Source organism: Typopeltis vanoorti, chromosome 13 (genome assembly GCF_054136105.1).
Source record: "Typopeltis vanoorti isolate ZY-2024b chromosome 13, IOZ_Tvanoo_1.0, whole genome shotgun sequence".
NCBI lineage: Eukaryota > Metazoa > Arthropoda > Arachnida > Uropygi > Thelyphonidae > Typopeltis > Typopeltis vanoorti.
In genome coordinates, this window is record NC_143561.1 from 74,851,404 (window position 1) to 74,873,436 (window position 22,033).

Here is a 22,033-nt window from a genome sequence, read left to right on the forward strand (position 1 = left end):
AAAATAAAGAGTAAAAAGGCTTCAGTTCGGCAATGCAAAATTATTCATTTCAAAGCGGAATGTAGAAACTATGAAAGTTTTGTAAAATAAGAAATAAGTTGACCGAAGTGCTTACCGGAATACACTCACTTGCATTCATGAGTTGCCTTAGCTCGACTACTTAGAAGATATAGGTGCAACCCAAGCGTCTATATATATATTCCCCTTCTATTAGTCCATTTTGATAAGGTTTCACTGGAACCATCCAGTTCGAAACAGCTGTCAGGCCAGTAAAACCTTATCAAAATGGACTAGTAGGAGGCAAATATATAGATGCTTGGACAGCACCTATGTCTTCTAAGAAGTCCTTGCTAAGGCAACTCGTGAATGCTGGTGAGTGCATTCCTGTAAGCTCTCTGGTCGATTTATTTTATGAAATTTCATAATTTCTACATTCGGCTTTGAAATAATGCTGGATCTAATATCCACTTTATTTATATAATAAAAAATATTTTTATGTACGTATTCCATGCTTATTTGTTTGTAATTTACCTGCTTTTTTTTTTATTAGTGATCCATACACGAGAGGTCGAAGGACCTATGATCAGATTTGGTGCCATGAGTGGGCTGCAGATGAAATCTGATTTTTTTCCCTGAAGAGTTGCGGGTTGTAGTTGTTTGGGAATACTTCATGAGGAAGGCAGTTCCAGAAGACAGAGCTGGATGGAATAAAAGAGGAAGCAGAGAAGTAGGTTTTGTGTGTTTGTTAAAAGTTGCACAGTAAAGGGATGTTTGGCAGCTGCTGCTCTTGTATTAACTGGTGCAGCAGAAAGTGGAGGAATGATGGTTGCCAATTCAGCAGAGCAATGACCATTGAAGTACCTGTAGAATAGACACAACACTGTGTCTGCAAGATAGATGTTGAAGTGAATCTAAGCGAGGCTTCATTTTTGAGCCGAGATAGGTTAGGTGCACCACCCCAAACATGTGAGCTGTATTCTAAGCATAGGTAGAGTTGGGGTTTATATATAGTTAGAGTTGGTGGTAAAATAGCATCTTGAACGAAAGAGAATGCCTAGTATTTTGGATGCTGAGGAAGCAATTAATGTTATTTATGCCAGGAGAGACTAGAGTGTAGGTGAGCTGAGATATATTTTGTGAGAGAAAAGGCAAGACTGTTTTATTAGCATTGAACATGACAAGATTGTCCTCACCCCCATTGAAGAATAGTATGTATGTAGATCAATGTTTAAGAAACTAGATGTCAATCTCATGAACTGTCAGAGTATGTTTAGTTTGTCAAATGAATAGGTTGAGTGGAGAGTACTATCATCTGCAAAACTGTGGATGTGAAGTTCTATGTGAATCATGCAGAGAACAATCAGAGAAAAAGCTGACTATCCAGTTGCACGGAGACTAAAGAATGGCAGTTTGTTTAGCAGTTCTCAGTGCTAGACATGGTCAAAAGCTCTGGAAATGTCAGTAGCAACAGCAAGTTTCTCTGAACCTTTCCATGTCACATGTCCAGTGATGCTTGATATAAGCTATAAGATCAGCTGCAGATCTTGAATGGCAGAATCTGTACTGTTTGGTTGCTGATTAATTGGTGGGTCTCTAACTAGCAGAGCAGCAGTTGCCTATTGATAATTTTCTTATTGTTTTGGAGTAGGATGGATATGGGATTGCTTCTCTGCATTAGGATATATACTAGCTGTGTATGATAGATAGATTGTGGAGATCATGCAGGACAGGTGTAAGCTCTGGATCACAATATATTTGAGAACAATTGGAGAAATATCATCAGGACCAGAAGACTTTTTAGTGTCCAGGTTATTTAGTAATGATGTTCTCCTGTTAAAAAACTACAGGAGGCATACTGTGCTTGGATTGTGCTATGCTAGGAGATGATTGTCATCTATGCAGGAGTTCAAAGAAAACAGTGATGCCAGAGTAACAGTGGTACTATTAAGGGTTAGAGAGAGAGAGAGAGAGGTGGAAGTGCAGGTAAGCAAAAATTGCATCCAGCTGCCTTAGCACGGGACCATAAGGCTCAACTTCCATTCAGACAGGATTCAAGTTTCTTGCTATTGGCCTTTATAATCTGATTTGGATCTGCTGATGACAGTTATGCATATTGCATGCTTTGGTATAATCATTATATGAAGCTAGAGTTTTTCATGCAATCCTCCTGCAGTAAGCTTTGATTACTTTGATCCACTTTGTGTTGAACCAAGTACTGGAAAACAGATGAGGATTTTTGGTTGAATGGGGAATGAAGTAGCAGAAACTGCAGTTCCTACTCTGAGACCAAACATGGCATTAGCCACTTCAAACCTCCAATAAGCTGGGTGGTGGTATTTCACTGAGCATTGAAGTTATCTACCATCTAGTGCAGCGCTTCCCAAACTGTGGGCCGCAGCCCCCTTGGGGGCCATAGGTTTTGTTGAGGGGGGCCGTGAGATAATGAAAACAAATTTAAAATGTTTTAAGAATAAGTAGATTTTTTTATTTTAAAAGAAACGTATTTAACTTTTATCATCATCATCATCAAATTCCTGCCATGTACCCTCAAGGGGTGTACAGGATATGATAGTACTACATGAAAAAAATTACATCATTATTAATTTCCTATCTACAATTTTCCTCCAAATCAGTCTGTTACTTGTTATTTTCAGATTTGTTCCAGTAGCTGACTTTTCGCTGTTCGCCCTGGTTCCCTGGCGAAAACAACGTCGCCTTGTTTAACCGGGCGACGCCCCAGCCGGCATGAAATTTTGTCATGTTGTACCATCATTCTATATTTTGGTTTAACCGATAAGAATACAATTTGGTCAGCTAAATCCCAAATTGCCAGCCCATCCTCGTCCGTTCAGTATCCAAGTAGATACCCAACAGGGTGCACCACGAGAAGGTGAGGATTGGACATTAGGTCAGAAGCCCTGGTCGGTTCTCCGCATTCCTTTAAAGGCTATGTGGAGGTCTCCTCTCAGTTATACAGCTTTGACCCTTAAGCACCCCATTTAACTTTTATTATTTATTATTTCTTTTTTGTTACTTTTTATATTTTAATGGAAAAATTCACACATTGGTGTTGGTTCACAAACTTTGCGGCCTGTGTATTTTGGCGCTTAATGAATATTAATAAATATTGCTTACTCATATGTTTCATTTCAAAGCAGTGGTTAATTGTATTTACTTCGAATGCTCTCCAGGGAAGCTCCAAATCTTCCTGTCCCTTTCATCAGGCGTTCATAATCAGGGACTGTCAATATTGACTTTATATACATATCAAAACTCGTTTTATATCATGACTGTCATCCGAGCTAGTTTTCTGTTACCAATAAAAGTTTCGCATATACTTCACACATGAAAAAAAGCTTAAACAAGTTCATGTGGGGAGATAGTAATTCACTTGCAGTGCCCTCCCTAACAGCCTGCATACTGCAGAGGCAATAAAAATAAGTACTTTTATTATGCCAGTGAATAAGGTAAGAGGAGTCTGTGCAATTAGAGACAACTGGGATAAAAACACACTAATTAATGAATCACGTCCCCTCATACAGAAACTATGCTGTATAGACTGAAACAAAACCATATGTTGCATGGGCAAACACAGTATCTAACTAAAAACTATTGTTATTAATTAGATGTGTGTGAGTTCGATTTCCCAAGGCAGCAATAAAATTCACCCGAACGTGTTAAAATTCGTAAAAGTGTTAAAACTAAGTAATATATATATATATATATATAAATATATATATATATAAATAATGAATGTTATGGCAGTTTCACATATGGAATTCGGTTGAAGAGAGTTAGCATTTCAACTCAATTGTCAGCTATGCTTTTATCTTTCGGTTGCGCGATCTTTTGTTAATACCGCACCAATCATATGCACGTTTTAATAACCTGCCTTTGCTGTCTGTTTTGCGTTAGGCTTAATTACGGTAAAGGGAGAAAAGTCGCAAAAGAGAAAAATGTTCCTGGTTCGGGGATTCCCTTATTCAGGTAATATTCACTAATTTCATGTTATCAGTCTGTGGTGTGCCAGTATTGGAAAGTGGTGATATTATTTGATCTATTCTACGTTGAAAAATTTAACCCTGAGATGGATAAGTGGCTGATAAAAAAAATAAAAAAATCCTGCAAACAATCAGAAGAAGCAGAAACAGACTCAAAAAAAAAAAAAAAGGACAGTATTTCATATTTTACCAGAACAGCCCGCATCGTCTTCAGAACCAAACGGTAAGAGGCAAAAAATGTAATATATGCATTTGATTTTTGCAATATTCGCTGTGTATGTTTTGTATTGAATATAAATACAATAAATATTATAATAATATATCTCTCTATTACGATTTTGTTTCGAGGGGGCCGTGAAATATTTTAATTTTTGCAAAGGGGGCCCTGACATCCAGAAGTTTGGGAAGCACTGACCTAGTGTATAGTTGACATTTCATCCATCTTGGATGAAATGTCAACTCCCTTTGTAGTGACTGGAGAGAAAAGGATCTGGTTTCTCCAGATCCTTTTTTTGGAAACAGGTTACACTACAGGAAAGCAATGTTTATGTGATAGGTAGTGGCTGTATATTGCACATATATGCCATTAGCGGCCTTACCAAATGCACGACTGAATGCAGTAATTGTGGATACTGGTTGATGAAATGAATTCCTTTACATATGCAGTTCTTTAGATGTATAGTTTATCACAGGATTGAGTTATAAACTATCCCTTTAGGTGTCCCCTCAGAATATAATCAGATGCTGTCAAATGCAGAAGAAAACTTTATTAGGAAACAGATATTGCATGGGTGGGAAATAACTCATGTTGAAAACAATGCATAAAACATTCATGATTTTTCTAGCAGTGAATGTGTTGTATAGTGGCATTTATCAGATCTAACATTTACTCTCTCTGAGGCTTCTTGGAGATAGGGAGCATATTAAACTTTTATTAAGGCCGATATAAATTTCATATGGGGACTGTTTGTTGAACACTTATTTTATTTAGTTTAAACATTTATTAAGTTGCACACTCATTATAATTATAGTACACTTCATCAGGGAAGTGGTAAAAAAAAAAAAAAAAATTGGGTCAAACAAAACAATCAAATTAGCAAAAACAGTAATACAGAATATTTAAAATAAGACTACCAATGGTGAGTGTGCACACTTCATGTTGTATTTTGATGGGTCATAGTGGTAGCAACATGAGATCTGCATACATCAGGTTTCTGATGAAAGATGACCAAACCATTACAGGTAGATATTCAAAAATCCGGCAACCTCTGGACCTGAAGGGTGCCGGATTTCGGATGGTTATATATGCTGTATATTTTTAACAGAAAATGACTACCTGTACAGTCCTTTAAAGAAAGAAAATTAAACACTGAATGAAAAGCTTATGAAATTTTAATGTTCACCAACTACAGGTTGTTCGGGATAAATTTGACATATTTATAATTAATTATATTTTTCCGTAAGTTACATGTATTAACACACACTTCTCTTCATTTAAAAGTTTGGACCTTTCTTCATTCATATACAAGATGTCAGAAAGGATGGATAGCTGGAACCCACCTGAATCATGGAAGAGAATAACTTGTATCATGATGATTCGTGCCCGCCATCAAAATAAGGATATTACGACTGCTGCCCAGTGCTCCCTGAATACAGTAAAAACAATCAGGCATGAACTAGAGACTTGCAATGGTGACTACGAGGATGTAGCAAGAAGAAAGATCCCTAGCAGACGATCTGATTGCGTTCGTACAGCAGAATTCCTCGCAAATCTGCAGGAACAGGTGTTGAAGAACCCTGGCATTGGAATTCGGGCTTTGTTCGTGGAGTTGCTAACTGTAGTAAAGCCCTGGATAACAAGGGTAGCCAATGGTAGGCCGTATGTATGGCAGCAGGATTCGGCCCCTTGCCACACCTCTGGGAAAAGTCAAAAATGGTTGTCTGAAAATTTCTACGACTTCACCAGTCCAAATGTTTGGCCTCCAAACTCCCCAGACCTTAACCCCATGGATTATTTTGTATGGGGCACAGTTGAAAAAGACACCAATCGCACTTCCAGTAATACAAAAGCCCAGTTAATGGATAAAATTAAAACAGTTTTTGCGGCCCTTCCCAGGGAGACTGTAGCATCAGCTTGTTCGAGGTTCCGAAGCAGAATTGAAGCTGTGATCGATGCTAATGGTGGTTATTTTGAGTAAATCTTGTTGATAGTATTGTAATTAACTCTGCCTGTAATGTTTTTTTGTCAATTCATTAAATTTAATAGATACAAAGAAGATTTTCTTTTTCCTTACGAAACTGTCAAATTTATCCCGAACACCCTGTAAATATAACAGTTCTGCAGAATTTTAGTTCAACTGAATAAAATAGTTCCTCAGAATTTTAATTAATAAAATGTTGATGGTGGTGACAGCACATCTGGTTGACTTGAAGTTAATGGCAGTGGATTATCAAGTGTGGACACCACTGCTTCTTTTCCTGCTTCCTACCTATTTTCTTGAATATATCGTGCAGTGTCTGCTGCTTCATATATTTGGGTCTTTCTCTAATGTTTATCTTGGAGCAAGTAAACATTCATCATTTCTTGTTCACTTACAAAACTTCATTGCTCTAGTCCAGCCAGCAGTTCAGTTGTCAACGTAATTAACCTGTCAATAGAGATTCTTTCTCTCACATCGTCCTCATTTTCGTCACTGCTTTCATCTTCATCACTACCTGTAGAGGCATTTCTCTCCAGACTTTTAACCATATCTACAATTTCAGAATCAGTGTAACGATGAACTGTAGGCACATTATCATCGACATTCATTCATTCCATTAAAACATCTTCATTTATCCTTGATGAAAGCTCCTTGGCATCAGCATTAGTTACATCTTTAACATAAGCAAGAAGTTCCTGTATAAGCTGCTTTTCTTTGGGAACCCTAAACCCTGCAATATTATTTTCAGTGTCTTTATTAGAATGAGAAGTAAACATTAAACTTGGCCACAATTTATGCCATCCATTTTTCAGTATTGATGTTTTCACAGACTTCCACGCATTGGCAACACAGTACACTGCATCCTTAATGTTGAATTCTTTTATGAACTTTTGTACTGGGGTGCCTGAATTAACTGAACTCACTAGGCGCCTCATTAACAGGGATCGATACTTACACTTCATAGAACATATGATACCATTGTCCTGTGGTTGAATTAGTGATGTGCAGTTGGGTGGGAGGTAGACAACAAAAACATTATCTTTCACTTAGAGATCGGCTTTTGGATGTGCCGAACAATTGTCTAAAATAAGAAGTATCTTGCAATTAGGGTCTAATCCAACCGAGTTACAGTGAGCTCTAGCCTCAGGAACAAAACAGTTTTGAAACCAGTCCAATGTAATATCAGTGGTAACCCAGCCCTTCTTGTTGGCACGGTAATGGACAGGAAACTGTGTCATACTCTTGAAGGCCCTCATTGTAAACTTTTTTCAATAATGAGCAATTTACATCTATGGGTACCCGCAGCATTAGAGCAGCATATTACCATGACGTGATCCTTTGAAGCTTTAAACCCCAATGGCGATTCTGCATCCTCAGTTGTTAGAGTTCTTTTTGGCGTACATCTCCAAAACAAGGCAGTCTTGTCAGCATCGTACACTTCTTCAGGACTTAAATGTTCATCACTAACTAACTTTGCAAATTCATCCACATATGCACTAGCCGCATCTTTGTCTGCTGAACGTTTTTCCCCACACACCGCACAAAACTGTAAGCCATGTCACGACTTGAAAAGATGCAGCCAACCTTCTGAATATTCACACTTGTGTTGCAATCCCAGCTCTTCATGAAGCATTTTGGCTTGTTTCTTTAATAAATCACCAGAAATTTCCACACCTTTACTTACATGAAAATTAAATCAGGTTATAAGAACTTGGTGCAGTTCTGAACTTTTTCCCTCCGTCATTGACTTCCTTACAAATATTTACTTTTTTGATACACTGTCGGAAAAGAACTTTAACAGTTTTTTTTCTGTTTTTCAATATCATACACTGTTGAAGAGCCAATATCATATGTTTCACAAATGATTCGCACAGACACGCTGCTATCAAGTTTTTTTAACACTTCCACTCTCTCTGCGATCGACAATGCACGATGTTTACGTTTTACGCCACCTCTTTTCTTTGCTGAATCCATAATGGGGGCTATACAGCAGCAAATAAATAATAAAATGAGAAGGAATAAGCAGGTTATCACAATGCTTATCGACTACAGCGCAATCAAAACATAAACAGAAAACAGTGGCGCACCAACGCAGTAAATTTGAAAATATGCGATTTACAAAATGGAGTGGACAGTGATATTTTCACTGGAAAAACGAATGTCAGTATCAAAATTTAGCTTAGTTATGTAGTTTTACTAACATTCAAAGCTAAAAATTCACTTTTTGCTATTTAGTACTTCGTGGATTCTCCCCTTGATTTTATTACAGCTTGGTATTGACAAAATCAATTTCCTGATGGATGCAACTATCAGTTCATAGTTCCATACCCTTATAATGACTTCTTGGAGCTTTTAAAGTGTTTTCAGCTTTTTTTTTGTGTATATCAGTCTCCATTTGGTATCACAAATTCTCAATGGGGTTGAGATCTGGAGTGTTTTCTGGCCGTGGTAGTTGCTGAATCGAGTGTTCATTCAGCCACTTATTAATCTGCAACAAAAACTAAAGCTTTAAGTACTAAACTCAATTTGTATGGTACATTTTAGGGCTATAATAGCATTATAGCAATATAATAGCAATATTTGCCCTATGATAAGGCAATTCCTTGTTGCTATGGCATGCAGCCCCAGATCATCTGACTGGCTGAGAACTTGAATGTTGACACCAGTCATGGTTGAATTTTTATCCTAATTGTCTTCGAACTGTCTGTCTGTTGTTGGCACCCTGCAGATTAAACTTTTTCTCGTCAGAAAAAATTACTCTTTTCCACTGATCAAGGGTCCATTTGGCATGCTCTTTGCACCAATTTAACCAAGCCAATATCATTTTTTTGTTTAAAAAGGACTTCTTTTTAGGGCACCTAACTATCAGTCCCTGTCGAATGAGTCTTCTCCTGACAGTTACAGAGCTTGCCATAACTCCTATTTGTTCTTCACAGTGTTTCATTTCTCTGGACATGGCAATTTTTGCAGAGCCACTTTAGAACTCGATCTTGGCATGGTGTAGACCAGGGTTTCTCAAACTTTTTCTACGATGGAACACTTCACAAATCCTGAAATTTTCACAGAACACCTTTTTTATTTTGTAATGTATTAATTAATAATTGGTAATTTAGCTAATTTTTATTATTAATTAATAATTAATTAAAAATCAGTTACAGTTTAATTTAATTGATTTAATTAAAGCATCAATAAACCATCATTAAATTAATTTGTGCTGATTTTCATTGACATATCGTATTCTGATCAAATATATTTATAATATTATTATAGATACTTACGAGTGAATGCAGACTTTTCTCCTGTGTGCTGGTAGTTTTCCCTTCCTTTTTTATATCCTGGAGATCTTTGTAGACTTGAGGCGGATGACTCACTATCTGTTCCGTCACAAACACCTTCAATAAGAGATTTCTAAATACCAAAATTAAACAAAGTGCCTTGTCTCTTATTCATATTAGAATTTAAATCTGTATTCCTATTATTTTTAAAAAAATTATAGCATTCCGGTTTCAGAACAAGCACTTACACACTGTAATACGAACTTGCGAAGAAAGTATTCAGTATTACTAGATCTGAGAACCAAATACAGATCTGAGAACGTTGATCTTCAATTTCAGTGGAAAATAATTTCTTTATACTTCCTTGATGATTGGTCACTGACATTTGCAACACAGATGTTATTTCGTTGTTTTGAGAACTTGCTGCCCATTGTTGTAATCGGCTTGCAGGCAATTTTTTATTATCGGTCATAAACGGCGGCATTCTCTTTCCCGATTGTTGAAAGATTTCGATGTATGAAAATTAATGATAATTCATGAATATTTCCATGTTTAAAAATATGCTGCTTGGTCACTGACATTTGCTACACAGATGTCATTTCCTTCATTTTTTAGAACAGAGGATATGCCACCATTGTTATAATCCGCTTGTAGGCAATTTTTATGACCCGTCATAAACAGCGTTATTCCCTTTCCCAAATGTTGAAATGTTTCGATGTGTGAAAATTAACGATCCACAGATGTTATTATGGGTTCTGGGTCTGAGCTTTTCGGCATATTCACGAGTATTATTCTCCTCAGAATATTTCTACTATTAAATATTTATTCATGAAAAATGCTTAGAAAACTAAAATGACAAATTCAGAACTTCTTGCGGAACACCTATTCACCTTCTGCGGAACACAGTTTGAGAAACCCTGGTGTGGACAGTGGCATTCTTCCTGTTCCCCCCCCCCCTTCCTTTCAACAGGTCTGGTTTCCTTCACTTTCGACAGTAGCCTTACATAGATTGACTGTAGGTGCCCTACAGTCAAACTATGTAAGACACTCTTTTAGCTATTTCACAAGAGGAATAGCCTTCTCTATTCACAGCTTGAATTGCACTTTTTTCTGCTAGGTGTTAATTGCACATAACTAGCCAAAGTGATCTCAGCACAAAAAAAAATGCAAAAATTAACTCTTTCCTGTCTATTTGTAGCATAATAAATTCTGATGCAATAGCAGAAACTTAGATTATACAGAAACCTGTGGGAATGAAATATCTAATGATAAACCAAAAATAACCATTTTACTACTAAAAACTATTTATGTAAGGTGATGCAGTTTTGCTGAAAATAAGTGTATATGTATTTTTTTTTTACTCCATTTCCATCTAGAAATGATAATAATAGGAATGGTTGGAAATCTAGTTCCACAGGTTAGGTGAATATGAGAACAAACCTCAACTGTTTAATGTCACTTCAGGTTTCTAATAAGTAAGCTGGCAGCATTTTGCAAGGTAACTAAAATCATCTTTAAAAACTGCCACCTCTTGATAAACAAATATTTATTATCCTTGAAACAAATTGTTAAAACAAAAACTGCTGTCTGAAGATGAGCTGACTGAGCAGCTGAGGTTCCTGTTATTGCTGGAACCACTTTCAAATGCAGTTTATAAATTGATAAAACCTCCCTCATTATGTGTTATGGGTCATTCTAAGTAAGGTCATCATCAGAGAACTAAAACTGCATACTTTTTTGATTTTGATAAAAGGGAGGTATTCTGTTATACTATCCTTTTGATGGCAGAGATTTTTCCTAGTATTCTAATAATTATGGCAGCAATTTTTATTTAATGGATCTACAGAATTTTTGCACTTTTAGAGGGTTTTAAAATTAATTACAAATTAGTTTCAGATTGTCCAATTTTGATTTCTTTTCATAATGCACATGGTGTGTACTTTTTTGATTTTTTTGCTTTAAGTATTCTAGGTGCTTTTCCCCCATTTTGTACTCTTTTGTAGGCCTTAGGTTGAATCCAGATTTTTTTATGTATTTCATTTATACATGGAGTGAAATATTCTTTCAAGGTCAGCATTCATGGTTTAGAATTTATGAAGACAAAAACACATGTTACAGCAGTTACTTATAATTAAAAAAAAAAAAAACACTCAACATTATAAGAAATGGCTATAAAAAAAAAGAAAAGTTCACTCCTCAACAATAATGCCACGAAAGGTAAAAAAAATGCCATACCATACATTAGGTGAATGTTGAAGAAATTAGAACACTGCAGAAATACAATATTAAGACAACTTTCAAATCTCCTGCAAAATTCAAAAGTATACTCAACTCATCCAGAGATCCTCTTCCTTATCTTGCTCACCGAGTGGTTCCAGTGCACCTGCAACTTACCTTACATAGGGGAAACAGTGCGCACAATTGCAACAAGAAAAAGATGAGCATGAATGCCACATTAAATTCCTTCACTATGGTAAAATAAGCCTGTCAGCTGATGCGCTGAAAACATGTCATAGAATGAACTAGAAAAGTGCCAAGTCCCTACACCATACTAAAACCTGGTTTGAAAGAAAATTCAAGGAAGCTTGTGAGATGCTGATTCATCATTCTGATCTCAACAGGAATGATGGATTAGTAATTCCAAGAATATAGAAGACCCATCTGCAGCCTATAATCAAGATCCAGAAAATGATAGCAAAACCCCCAACAAAAGAAAACCTTAAGACAATAGGACTAAATATGCATTTGATATAGTTCTGCTGTAATTAAAAATAATTTTTTTAATCATCTGTATGTTATACTTATTGTGTATAAAAAAAAGTATTTATTTATTTTATTTATTTTTGTTTCACCAGAGGATAAACAATTAGCCAGCATGAATAATTTACAGAGTAGTTAGTTGTAGCTTACAGTTGTGTGGTGTCATGGTGCTTGTATCTTGTTCATATGTATGCTTTCCTGGTTATGACTTTGATATAGAGGCAGAAACGTTGAATGTTATTGTCTTAATTATAAGTAAAGTAATTGCTCTAACATGTTTTCATCTTCAAAAATTCTATATAATGAATGGAGTGAAATAAGTATGCCCCAAACTGCCTTGACTGAAGAATTTCTTCTATGAAAATAATTGCCTAAAAATTTGCAAAAATTAAAGAGGCTGACTTTGAGTCCAAGAAAAAGGTATATGTGAAACCAAATAAAAATTTGAAATTTTTATGAGAGTTACTCTTGATTGGTGGCTTTATTATAAAGCAAAATAAAATTCTGTTATTTTTATACCAATCAGCCCAGACAGTTTTTTGAAAATTAAAACTATAAACTATCTGTTTGTTATCTTTATTGTACTATCTGTTAAAAGTATTATTTTTTTATAATTGTTTTATTATAAGTATTATTTTATTATTATTATTTTTTTTTAAATAGCAAAAGATCTTTTAAAAGTTAAAAAAATTACATTGCTGGTAATTAGCATTTTTTCAGGAAGTTTTTATTCTATTTTTAGTTTTTTAATAAACCAGTTGAATGTAAATTTTTTAGACAAAATGCTTTCCAGTATAAGTATCTAAGTTAATTGAAGATTTGACAATTGTTGATTTCAATCTGAGATATTCTTATATTTTTAGTTTGTCAATATTTGTGTATAATTAGTTTAATTTTGTACTAAATAAAAATAATGTTAAACAGGCTTGCATTCACTGACTGAAAAGTTCTGGCTTAAAGTCCTTATTGGTTTTTCTCAATACTATTTGCTACAGTGAAAGTTGACTGTTAAATCCTGTTGATATTGTAATATGCAGTTTCATCACTAATTTAAGATAATTTTATTTGAACTGGTTTGGAAATTTTAATTTTAATTTCTTACAGGTTGATTTGGAGTCTAAATTGGGAAAAACTACAGTTATAACAAAGACTACACCACCATCACAGGCAGGAGGGTAAGTTTTTAAATATATGATTTTGAAATATCAGGTCATGAAAGAATACAGTTCATAATTTTCCACATATAGCTAAATTTTCTGTTTTATTGTAATAATTCACCGTATAATGTTACACAATCGTATTATTTGAGGTTTAAGCCAACAGAGAGTACAGTTTGGTCAGCTAAGTCCCAAATTGCCAGCCCATCCTCATTTGTTCACTACCCATGGATACCTACTAACAGAATGCACCACACGAAGGTGAGGATTGGACATTAGGTCAGTAGCCTCAGTCAGTTCCCTGCATTCCTTAAAGGCAGATTTCTGCTGAGGATATGGACTAGTCATTACTAACACCATGTTCCAGCATAAAGATGTGCACAAGTTCACATGCCTTTTATTCAGATTTACAAAAAATAAAATAAACCTAAATAATTATTTGTTAATAATGAGAGATTTCAATGCCAAAGTAGGGAACATTCCACTAAGTGCAAATATAGAAAGAAATGGTGAAACAACATGCAATAGAAATGGGTACAGACTTGGGGATTTTAACACTTTTAATAACTTAAAAATAACTAATACTTTTTTTCAAACATAAAGATTGCTATAAATTCACTTGGGAAACAAGAAGCCTAAAAAGTATAACAGACTATATAATAGCTATAGGAAAACAGCTAATATGATACTAGATAGCTGAGTATTTAGAAGTGCAGAAATAGAATCAAATCATTATCTCTTACAAGAAAAATTAAGAATACCCCCAAGATGGTTTAAAAGTAACGAAATCAGTGTTAAGAGAAATCTCCAGCAGTTCAGTTCAGCTCTTAGGTGATAAAAGTATTAACTACCTTTATTTGCAAAGAATAAATGGAAAACTAGAGCAAAGAAAATGATGATTATAGAGATAGAATGAAATAATTAAAAAAATGCACTAATAAATGCAGCAACAATGCCTGGGAACAAAAGGTAACTGGAAGAGGAGAAAGAAAGGAAATAAGAAACTGGGATAAAAACATTGAATCAATAATCAAAGACAAGAAAGAAGCATATAAACAGTGGATAAACACAAAATTACTAGAAACAGATATTAATTATAACTTCATAGCAAAATTGGAAAGGGATCTTACAATAAAGAGACCAAATACATAGAAAATTCTAGGGAATATGAATAAGGAGGTAAAAGAAAAAGTGAAACTTGGAAAAATCAAAAAGAAACCTGGCAGGACCTTCCAAAACTTATGGCAAGATAGTATTGAATCTAAAATTGATATAATGCTAACTACTAACTATATAATGGAACAAATAATATTGCAATAAACAGTAAAGCAAATCAGGAAAATCCCCTGGAGAAGATGGAATAAATATAGAATGTATTAAATAGGCAGGCATCCTCTTCATCAAATGACTTAAAATTATTTAACAATATCTGGCAGCAAGGAAAAATCCCAGGAAGTTGGAATGAGACAATTATCATTTCAGTATATATATATAAAGGTAATAAGTGCAACTGTGAAAACTACAGAGGGATAAGCCTCCTAAATACTGGTTATAAGTTATATGCACAAGTATTAACTTCAAAACTTAAATCACACTTAGAAAATAAAATTTGTGAAATGGCTTAAAAAAAAGACAATTGTGCATTGACCAGCTTTTAAACATTACGAATTCAACATCGAAACATACATAGCATTTGTAGATTACCAGAAAACCCTTTGACAGAGTCTTAAGGATCATATGGACCATACTCAAGAATCTAAACATTCCAAATCAGCTGTTTGCTGCAGTAATTAATAAGAACAACCAAATAACTGTAAGAATCACTGAAAAAGTTACAATAAACAGAGGAGTCTGTCAAAGATGCCTAATGTCACCACTCTTCTTTAATATCTATATAGATGAAATAGTAAAGAAATGGAAGAAAAATATAAAACCAGCATTTAAACTCATCAAAAATCAGCTAATGCCTTTTATTCCCATATAAGGAAAGGATAGGTGAGGCCATTTTAGCCCTATCTAATTTTTTGGAGACTGAGGGGTCAGTTCAGTCTCCTCCAGTAGCCAATCAGAGTTATCTGCCTAAGACTACCACTAATTATGCATGGCATCTGGTGAAGAGAGGCGACTGACAAGTGCCACCACCATCTCGTGGTCCCTAATTCTAACATGTTTACTGTCTGAAAATAGTGTGGGTTCTACAGTAGATTTTCTTGAGTTTACTGGATGAAAAATTCAAGTTTCTGGAGAAAAAACCCACTTATTCTTGCCAGAGATAGGCTAACGCAGAAACCAGTCGAAAAAAGACTTAGTAAAAGTTCCTCCAATCGGCAACTAGAATTGAACTTACGATGCTCTCTCTTCAGGCGATCTAGCACCTGTGTAGCTCAGTGGAAGTGAAGGCAGATGTCACTTCCACTGAGCTACACAAGTGCTTCTAAAACATTTAAACTGGATCGTGGAATATACTTACTACCTTTTCATTTGTAGATGACCAGATAATAATAGCAAGAAGCGAAGATGAACTCCAAAGATCAATATACTGCTTAAACATAATTGCTAAAAAATTTGGAACGCAAATATCAACAGACAAAACAAAAATCATGACTTTTAAATGACATTTTGTCAGAAGTCAAATCATATTTGAAAATTAAATTTTAGAACAAATTAACTGCTTCAGATACCTTGGATGTGCTGTATCATATACAAAAGAAGCTGACATGGATGTCAAAATTTCAACATTCTAATAACAGGAATGAACAATAATACTTTCAAACCTAACCAAATTCAAAAGCATACAAGAATAAGTTTATAAAGTTTTGACAAGACCTCTACTATACACAAGTGAATTATGGACCATAATAACTGTAGGAAAAAAAAAGAATAGAAACTGGAGAAATGAAATTCCTGTGACGGACAGCAGGCTATATTCTCAGACCAAAAAAAAAAAAAGATGCACAGAAATACCAAAAGAAGTGGATTGAACATATTGAAAGAATGGGCAGTTCAAGACTACCCAAAAAATACTCCGATACCACCAAGTTGGAGGTTATAGAAGTCAGGAATGAAGGAAAAGATGGAATGAGACCAGAACAGGCCACTGGGCCTAAATCCCTGAAAGGATGATGATGACAATGGTTTTAGTATTCAAATTCATTATACTCAAACACAAGTTCTATATTGCTAATGCATAAAAATATACCAATGTACAGAAATATCTTTCGAAAGAACACACTGCAGCTACCAGATTAGCACCTTCTAAATTGATCAATACACATTTTGACTATGTTCAGAACAGGAAACATCACTCCCTGTTGATTTGTTTGACATTGTGGATAAATTTAATGCACACGAAGGCCTTTCAGTTTTTCTAAAGAAAAAAAATAGTTTATAGAAAAAATTCAACTGGCTTTTTTGGAGAAAAAAAATATGAACAACCATTGTGATCACTCCAGAGTAGTAATTAATCTAGCATCTTATACTCTATCTCATTCAGAAAGTATTTATCAAGAGGTTCAATTTTGCAAACCCCTTGTAATATTTCTAAGGTAGATATTATTGTTCATGTAGAAATGGGATTAAGAAGATTGTTGGGTGACTCATCAAACTTTATCTGCATCCAGATGGCCTCCTTGTTGCTTAGGGCTAAATTATCAACAAGAAAATACCTAAGCTTGTCAGTTAGATAAGTGTTCCTTCATTGAGATCATACCGTACACTTTGTGTACGGTATGATCTCAACAGACCAGATCAGCAAGTTGAAACTGAAATTGGCCAGACAAATGAACATGATGGTGGGTTAGCAATACAATTCCTGCTTTTCTCAAATTCACAGAAAAGTTTCATTCATCTAAGGCACATAATTTCAGACAGGCAAGTTTAGTGCTCCTGCATGAACAAATTGCTGTTACTTGCATAGAGCTTACAAAGTTAAACAGACCATAACAGCTCTCTGCATGAACTATTTAATGTTCTTCAGAAGTGTGCACTATCCTATATCACATCTACAAAATGTCAGAAAATTAATTCACAAAGGTTAAAAGCAGGTACCTGAAGAAATTTGAAAGCCTCTAATAACACTAACTTGGTCAAGATCGTGTGGTTATAAATGTATTGTCATAATATAGATGCTTATAGAAGAAGGTGTGAATGCTCTCAGTCAAGATCATAACTTTGCCATTACACCTAAACAAGTTCCAAAACTAGAAATTATGATGAATGTAGGATGGAACATTTTGAGTCTTTCACCTTCACTAGCTAAGCAACCATAGCATTTCAGTTATTACATAGCAACTATCCTGACCAAATCTAAACCACCTAAAAGCAATATACCACACAATGAAATAGCTACTAAAAAAAAAAAAATTTATATATATATATATATATATATATATATATAAACGAATAAAAATAGTGTGATAACTAAAGGTGATAAGGTAACAACTCAGTTATAATGAATCAAGAAGATTACAAAAAAAAAACATGATCTCCTTAGCAACAATTCTACTTACCAAATCATAGATTGACTGTATTATCTCAAAAGAAAAAAGTGACTTCTTGGCCAAAGAAATCATTAAAAAATTAAAACCTGTTCATGTTAAACCACTCTGTATATATGGAGTATTTAAAATTCATAAATCTAAGATTCTCTGCCCTATAGCTGATAGTATAGACAGTTCCTCTTATAAACTTAACAGTTAGCTAAGCCATTCACCCCCCCCCCCCCTTACTGGTAACTTCTCTACTTTTATATAAAAAAAAATAAAATAAAATTCTGTCCATTTCAAATCTCTAGTTAAAAATCATATCCTTAAAAATGCGGACAGAATTGTTAGTTTTGTTGTTCACCTCCTTATTTACTAATGTTACTATTAACAGACAATTTAATAAAGTCTAACTCTCCCTCTACAATATCTTTGAATTATTCAAATTTACTGTGGATACAGGTCACTTTACTTGGCAAGGAAAAATCTACAGACACTCTGAGAACAGAATACTTACCATTGGTACTTACAAAAATCCTTAATATGTTCATGTTTTATTGATGATTTGTTTGCTGTTTGGCTGCATAGACTGACACTTTGAATTCTTTTGTAACTTACCTTAACAGCCAACACCCCAGAATTCATTTCACAGTAGAAAAAGAATTAAATAACTGATTGCCTTTTCTTGACACATTAGTTGGTTGCTCACCTTTCAGATGATTCACTATTTTTTCCATTTATAGAAAGCCACTACACACACACACACACGAAGATATCTACATAAACAGTCACATCATCTAGCCCAGTGGTATGGAATTCTAAAAACACTTGCACATAGAGTGAGCTATTTGTTCTAATGATGCAGCTCTGTCCACAGAACTCAACTATCTTCATCATGCTTTCTTGCCCAATGGCTACAGCTTCTATAAAGTAGATAAAATACTACATGGCCTTTCTACTTCCCCATCCCTAAACACACAAGAACAAAACACCACTATTCCTATTCCATATATATGAAGTACATCTGAAAAGATAACCAGAGTACTAATAAAATATAACCTTTACACCACATTGAAATTAGCAACTTTGATCTCTGCTCTACTAAGGGCAAACTTCATCTTCGCATATCCTGGAGCATATGAAGTTCCCTGTTGCTTATCCTACTATGGACAGACATGAAAATCTGTTAATATCCTCCTTGGAGAACATAAGAAATACATTCACTACCATTATTATGGTGAGTCTGGACTGGCTGACCATGCTTTGGACATCCCTTCACAGTAGGATAAATGGTGAGGAGAGAGAGTGTTTTATATAGAAGTTGTCAGAAAGATTATTTGTAAAGTCAGCAATGGTTTTTTATATATATATATATATATATATATATATATACACACAATGAAACCTGTGGTGAATTCACTAAAAAACACATGTACTAACCACAGTGATAAGTTTTAATACGTAAATATTTCATCCCAAGTATCTTGAGATGAAATATTTACGTATTAAACATGAACGTTTATACTGAAGCCTTACTACACAGACCAAAATTAAACCGTAATGGCGTTCTTACTATTCCTAAAGTATGGGAAATTATCATACAAAATTGTGTAAAATAATCTCTTTGTATATGTTGTTATTATTATTATTTAAAAATAATTTTTTTTTTTTTTTTCAGTTATATTTTAATTTAATTCTATAACACGCTACTCATGCATATTGGGATTCCATTATAATCATGCACCCTAACTGTATGTTATTCCTAGTATTGTTTGAATTACTGTACTGAGGATGTCCCAAGATACTTGGGATGAAATATTTGCATATTAAAACTTATCACTGTTTTTAGTACTTGTGTTTTTTAGTGAGCAATGGTTATGAAGAAATCTCTTAACCTTAACAAGTATGACTGCATTAATTTGCCAAAAATTTAAGAGACTGTTATCCTGTTATCACCTCCTACACAACTGTAATACTTCATTTTACAACATTAGCACCAATTTAGGACTCCAGATCTTTTGTCTATTACAACTTTAATCGTTTCACTTACTTGTTGTGTGTAAACTGTAATATATTATTTGCTTTAAAGATTCTGGTTTGAAATCCAGCAAAATATAAGCCACTTAATAAACATCTTTGTATAATTTAGTTTGTTTGCTGTTGTAATGCCATTAAAATAAGTTACGAATTCAGTCAGCCAGGCTGAAGAGATCAAAAATAAAATAAGTCTTACTTCAAAATGCCCTTTGGTTCCTAGAATTTATTATTATTAAGTGAGACCTCCAAAGAGTCAGGGACTCGTCGAGGGAGGCCACATACTACATGCACCAGCTGTCATACTTGTTTTTGGATTCATTCAATTTCTAAGTCTCAATCACATTACCCCTCCTTCTTCTGTTTGCTAGTGTCTGAAGTCTACAGATTCTCAATCTGTCTTCATAATGAGTATTCCACAATCCTGATATCATTTTTAACCCCTTTGCACTCTCTGCTGTATCAGAATTGCAACAGATCTAGACCTGCACATAATAGTCCAAGTGAGGTCTGATCAAGGCCTTGTAAATAAACAAAATGACATCCTTATCTTTACATGTCAGAGTTCATTTCAGCATTGCTGTTATCTTTTGAGTTGTATTTGTAATCTTTGTTACATGGCCCTGAACTTCAACTTCCTTCAAAGATCCCTAGCCTGTAATCCTTCTTTTTTACAACATTAGAGTCACCAATTTAGGATTCAAGATCTTTTGTCTATTACGATTTTAATTGTTTCAGTTACTTGTTTTGTGTAAACTATAGCATATTGTTTGGTTTAAAGATGCTGGTTTGAAATCCAGCAAAATATAAGCCACTTAATAAACATCTTTGTATAATTTAGTTTGTTTGGTGTTGTAATGCCATTAAAATAAGTTATGAATTCAGGAAGCTAGCCTGATCAGTTTCTTCTAGCATAATCCCACCAATATAATACGACATTGGATATCTGATCACACCAAAGTGCATGACTTTACATTTACTGACATCCATTTTCCCATGCCCACAATTTCAGCCTATTCAAATCATTCAGCAAATAGCTTATGTCGCCTGTCAAATCCTTCCCAGTATCATTAATGTATAGATTAAATAACAATGGACCAAGGATTGATTCTTGTGCTACACCACTGGTTATAAATAATCTTGAAGACTCGCATCCCCCTATATACCACTTATTTATATCTCTCAGTCAACCATCCTCTTATCCACGCTAGTATTTCATATTCCAAATCCATATTCTCCAATTTATACAACAGTCTTCTATTCTCTATTCTGTCAAAAGCCTTAGCAAAATCCATAAGTATCATGGTGTATCCATCCCCCCCCCTGTCTTACTCGATGGTAACATTATAATTAGATAAATAGAAAACTGTTGGTACATTGCTCATTCTTAGTATTGTGGGTAACAGTAACCTCTGGTTGCTTATTTTTAGAATATATTCCAGAATACGTTAATATGATGGCTATGTCATTTGGCATATGCTGTTAGAATAATTTTCAAATGTGGATCCAGTGCATGGCTTCACTTGGATAGTAGACTAATGTATCTTTTCCAGGAAGAGGTCTGTAATCAGTGAATACAATATTCTTGATAGAGAGAGAAAATGTTTCAAACTCCATGAGTAAGGTAATTTGCAGTGGGCTAGTTATTTACTTCTAATATAGTAAGTTGGCTGTTTCCATGCTATTTACAGGCCATATCCATATGATCCCAAGACTAAACCAATACCCATGTTCAACTCTGCCCAAAACTTTTCTTGATCATGGCTGATTAATGCTAGGTTTTAATATTCAGTGTTGATGAGGTTAATAAGGCATAAGTAATCATACATTGATTTCCCTGATACAAAGTAGGTTTGGTAGTAGTTGTCAGTAACATTAAAATCAAGTTAATGTTACTGAAAGAAATTAACTGATGTTAATCAGAAATGATTAGCATCACTTAATTTCCTGTAACCTTAAAAGTAATATTGCAGTCATTGTTGATTAGAAAAATTGATCAGTTTTAAAATCTGTCTTAGTCATCCTTCTTGGGAATGAGAGTTACTACTGAAGTGGATGGATGGTGGAAGTCTGTCTGAATAGACTTCTCCTGTGCTTGAAGGAGAAGTGGTCCAAGTTGATCTC

At 34.6% G+C, this 22,033-nt stretch overlaps 1 protein-coding gene across 3 annotated transcripts in view; it reads left to right on the forward strand.

Moving 5' to 3' along the window:
- Nucleotides 1-22,033, forward strand: part of LOC150100288 (zinc finger matrin-type protein 2) — a 177,688-nt gene that overhangs the window by 22,448 nt on the left and 133,207 nt on the right. For all 3 annotated transcript variants that reach the window (XR_016549220.1, XM_090402313.1, XM_090402312.1), the window contains exon 3: nucleotides 13,342-13,412. Coding sequence is in view for 2 of the 3 variants with exons in the window: in XM_090402313.1 (XP_090258439.1) it covers nucleotides 13,342-13,412 (71 nt within the window). In the remaining variant the exon portion in view is untranslated. The remainder of the gene's footprint in view (nucleotides 1-13,341; nucleotides 13,413-22,033) is intronic.